The 4,010-nt window shown below is 41.8% G+C and overlaps 1 protein-coding gene across 1 annotated transcript; it reads left to right on the top strand.

The window, feature by feature from the left end:
- Nucleotides 1–719: 719 nt before the first annotated feature.
- LOC128559302 (uncharacterized) lies at nucleotides 720–3,508 on the top strand. Its single transcript, XM_053550595.1, has 2 exons — nucleotides 720–1,922; nucleotides 2,159–3,508. Exons 1-2 carry the CDS (start codon nucleotides 720–722, stop codon nucleotides 3,506–3,508), a joined length of 2,553 nt encoding a protein of 850 aa, XP_053406570.1.
- The last annotated feature ends 502 nt before the right edge of the window (nucleotides 3,509–4,010 follow it).

Below are 4,010 nucleotides of genomic sequence, written 5' to 3'. Positions count from 1 at the left end.
TAATGCTGTCAGTTTTGCTACGAATAGTGCAGTAAACAATTCTATGTATAAGCCGTCACGTAAGTGCTATTGTTGTTCAGGTAGTTGTAAAGATTTAGCTTCATGTACGAAATTTACAGCCATGAATTTAAATAACAGGAAACAGTTTGTAAAAAAGAACAGACTTTGTTTCAATTGTTTAAAGGGCAAACATTTTTCTAACGTTTGTAGAAAACCTACTGGGTGCAATGTAACAGAATGTAAATCTAGACACCACTTTCTTTTACATAGTTGGGTAGATAGTAAATCTGATCACACAGATCAACAATTTGTCGTAAATTGCGCAACTAAAAGCGGATCTTATGTGAAGAACTGTTTAGGTATAATACCTGTACTTGTTAGAGGTAAAAGTGGGACGTACTGCAAGACTTATGCTCTGCTTGACGAGGGAGCTGACCAAACATTATGTGATGAGCGCTTGTTGAAAACGCTGAACCTACCCTCCAAACCTGTGACGTTCAAGATGTCTACAGCAAGCTCTTCCGGTATTATTGTCGAAGGACAGGAAGTTGAGCTGCACGTGCAACCGGCGTCAGGTGGTAACGACGTTACGTTGAGAAAAGTTTGGTCAGTGAAATCTCTTCCAGTATCAACTAGATCTGCTGCGAAAAACGCTGACATCCGAGATCTACCATATTTATCTAAGATAGAAAACCCCTGAAATCGACTCTAGCTCTGTGATGCTTCTTATTGGAACAGATGCACCACAGGCACATATACCCTTAGAAGTGCGTTCAGGCCGCCATGATCAACCCTACGCCATTAAAACTCAACTAGGCTGGGCAGTGCGTGGACCTGTTACAGACACTACAACACAGAAATCAGCTAATGTAAATTTTCAGCAGTCATCTGATGTATTGTTACAACAACAACTTGAGAAAATGTGGACTACGGACTTTGATGACAAAGTGAAAGTAGAAAGAAATTCAATGTCTCTAGAAGACAAGAAAGCTTTAAACACTATGAACTCTTCGTTGAGATATGAAAATGGACATTACAAACTGAAATTACCATGGCGTGACGAGAAAGCAGTAATGCCTAACAACTTGACTCTTGCGCATGCGCGACTCGAACATTTGAAGAGGAAGTTAGCACGAGATCAAGAGCTGCATAAAATGTACACAGCATCAGTAACTGACTATATCCAGAAAGGACATGCACAGGAAGTAACACACATTGAATCTGATAGTAACCGCGTGTGGTACTTACCCCATCATCCTGTGACGAATCCTAATAAGCCCGGAAAAGTGAGAGTTGTATTTGACTGTGCCGCCAAATACAAAGGAATTTCCCTAAATAGTCAACTTCTACAAGGACCCGACTTTATGAACAGCTTGGTTGGCGTTTTAATCAGATTTCGTCAAGAGCCCGTTGCTATAGCAGCCGACATCGAGGCTATGTTTCATCAGGTCCGTGTCGAAGATTTAGATTGTGATGCCCTACGGTTTCTATGGTGGCCTGAAGGGGACATGACTCAACAACCTAGATGCTATAAGATGCTGGTACACCTATTTGGCGCGACCTCATCCCCAAGTTGCACAGCATATGCATTAATACGAACAGCGTCGGATAACGCACATATGTATAAACCAGAGGTAGTCAACACCGTTAAAAGGAACTTTTACGTTGACGACTGCTTAAAATCAGTTTCTTCTGATGAGAAAGCAATCGAGTTAGCCGCAGACTTACAGTCATTGTTAAGGAGAGGAGGATTTCGTCTGACGAAATGGCTTAGCAATAAGAGAGATGTCGTTGAATCTATCCCAGAGTCAGAACGAGCGCCATCTATAATGAATCTTAGCAAGAGTGACAGTTTGCCAGTAGATCGTGCCCTCGGTGTTCAGTGGAATGTAGAAAAAGATGAACTCAAATTTAAAGTGAAAGTAAGTAAAAAACCAATAACAAGACGCGGCATCCTTTCGTCAGTTCCATATTTGATCCCCTTGGCCTGGTAGCACCAGTAACTCTACGTGCAAAAGCTATAGTACAAAACCTATGTAGACAGAAGCTTTCATGGGACGATCCTATCCCTGAAAAAGATACGTACGAGTGGAAACAATGGTTAGATACTCTTCCATATTTAGAATCTGTCTCTGTGAGAAGATGTTTTAAACCACAGGACTTTGGAACCTTAAAGAATGCCCAGCTACATGTATTCTGCGACGGTTCTCAACTTGGTTACGGCGCATGCGTGTACTTGAGATTAAAAGATGAAAAGAACCTGATTTCATGCTCTCTGGTTGCTGGAAAATCACGACTAGCGCCAATAAAACAGACATCTATTCAAAGACTTGAACTTTCAGGAGCAGTTGTCGCTTCCCGGCTTTATACGCTAGTAGCAGACGAACTAGAAATAAACATTGACAGTGTGACATTCTGGACAGATTCTATGATTGTCCTTGGATATATTAAAAACGAAACCCGGAGATTCAAAACCTTTGTTGGAAATAGGGTAAGTGAAATTCATGATGTGACGTCACGAGACCAATGGAGACACGTAGATACGGCTTCCAATCCAGCAGACGTCGCTTCTAGAGGAATGCATGCCAGTGATTTTAAGACAATGAAATTGTGGATGCATGGACCTGAATTCCTTCAAAAAGATGAAAGCCATTGGCCAAGCCACCTAACTAAACCTGAATTAGACGACGACGACACTGAGCTGAAAACAGAGGTTGTCGTCAACACAACTAGTGCAGTTGAATCCATTCAAAGTATAATAGATAGATACTCCAGTTGGACGAAGCTGAGAAGGGCCGTTGCTTGGTTACTAAGGTATAAGGTATACTGCAGACGTAAACACTTAAACCACACCTTGGGACTGAGTGAAGGTGACTTGAGCACCAATGAACTCAACATGGCGGAACATACCTTATTAGCGTTGGTTCAACGTACGTCGTTTACCGATGAGAGAATATATCTACAAAATGGGAATTCTGTAAGAAAAGACAGTTGTTTAGCATCTTTGAACCCGATTATACACCATGACCTGATCAGAGTACAAGGACGCTTACAATGCGAATATCCAAGCAAATATCCAGTCGTACTACCTAGCAAACACCATGTAACAAAACTAATAATAAAACATATCCACGAACATAATGGTCACGTTGGAAAAGAGCATGTACTTTCTATGTCACGTGAGAAATATTGGATTCTACACGGACCTAGCGCAGTGAAGAATATTTTGAGAGGTTGCATCCCATGCAGACGACAACATAAACCGTTAATGACCCAACAGATGGCGCCCTTGCTAGACGAGCAGACGACACCGGATATGCCACCATTTTCCTATATTGGAATCGATTATTTCGGACCATTTATTGTGAAGACAGCTCGTGCACGAGAAAAGCGTTATGGTTGTATTTTCACGTGCCTAACGTCGCGTGCGGTACATTTTGAAATTGCTCACAGTCTTTCTACTGATTCCTTCATATCTGCCTTTCAACGCTTTCAAAGTCGACGTTGACGCCCACGGAAAGTCTTCAGTGATAATGGAACCAATCTTGTTGGAGGTGAAACTGAACTGCGAAAATCATTGCAGCTATGGAACCAGTCCAAACTCAGTGGATTTTTTGCTCAGAACGACATTGAATGGCATTTCAACCCTCCGAACGCAAGCCATATGGGAGGAGCATGGGAACGTTTAATTCGTTCTACTAGAGTTATATTGAAATCTCTCGTCCGAGAACAACTACTCAACGACGAGCAGCTGCTTACATTTATGGCTGAAACTGAGAAAATACTAAATGACAGACCTTTGACACTCGTAAGCAGTGATCCCAGAGACCCACCAGCATTAACGCCGAGTATGCTACTGCTAATGAAATCAAACCAGTGCTTACCTGTTGGTATCTTTAAGAAGCAAGATATATACGCAAAACGGTGGTGGAGACAAGTGCAGTTTCTCGCAGATGTATTTTGGAAACGATGGTTGAGAGAATACTTACCACTACTTCAGAAACGTCAGA

The sequence above is a fragment of the Mercenaria mercenaria genome, chromosome 9 (assembly GCF_021730395.1).
Source record: "Mercenaria mercenaria strain notata chromosome 9, MADL_Memer_1, whole genome shotgun sequence".
NCBI classification, from domain to species: Eukaryota; Metazoa; Mollusca; class Bivalvia; order Venerida; family Veneridae; genus Mercenaria; species Mercenaria mercenaria.
This window is presented reverse-complemented; position numbering and strand designations above follow the sequence as displayed.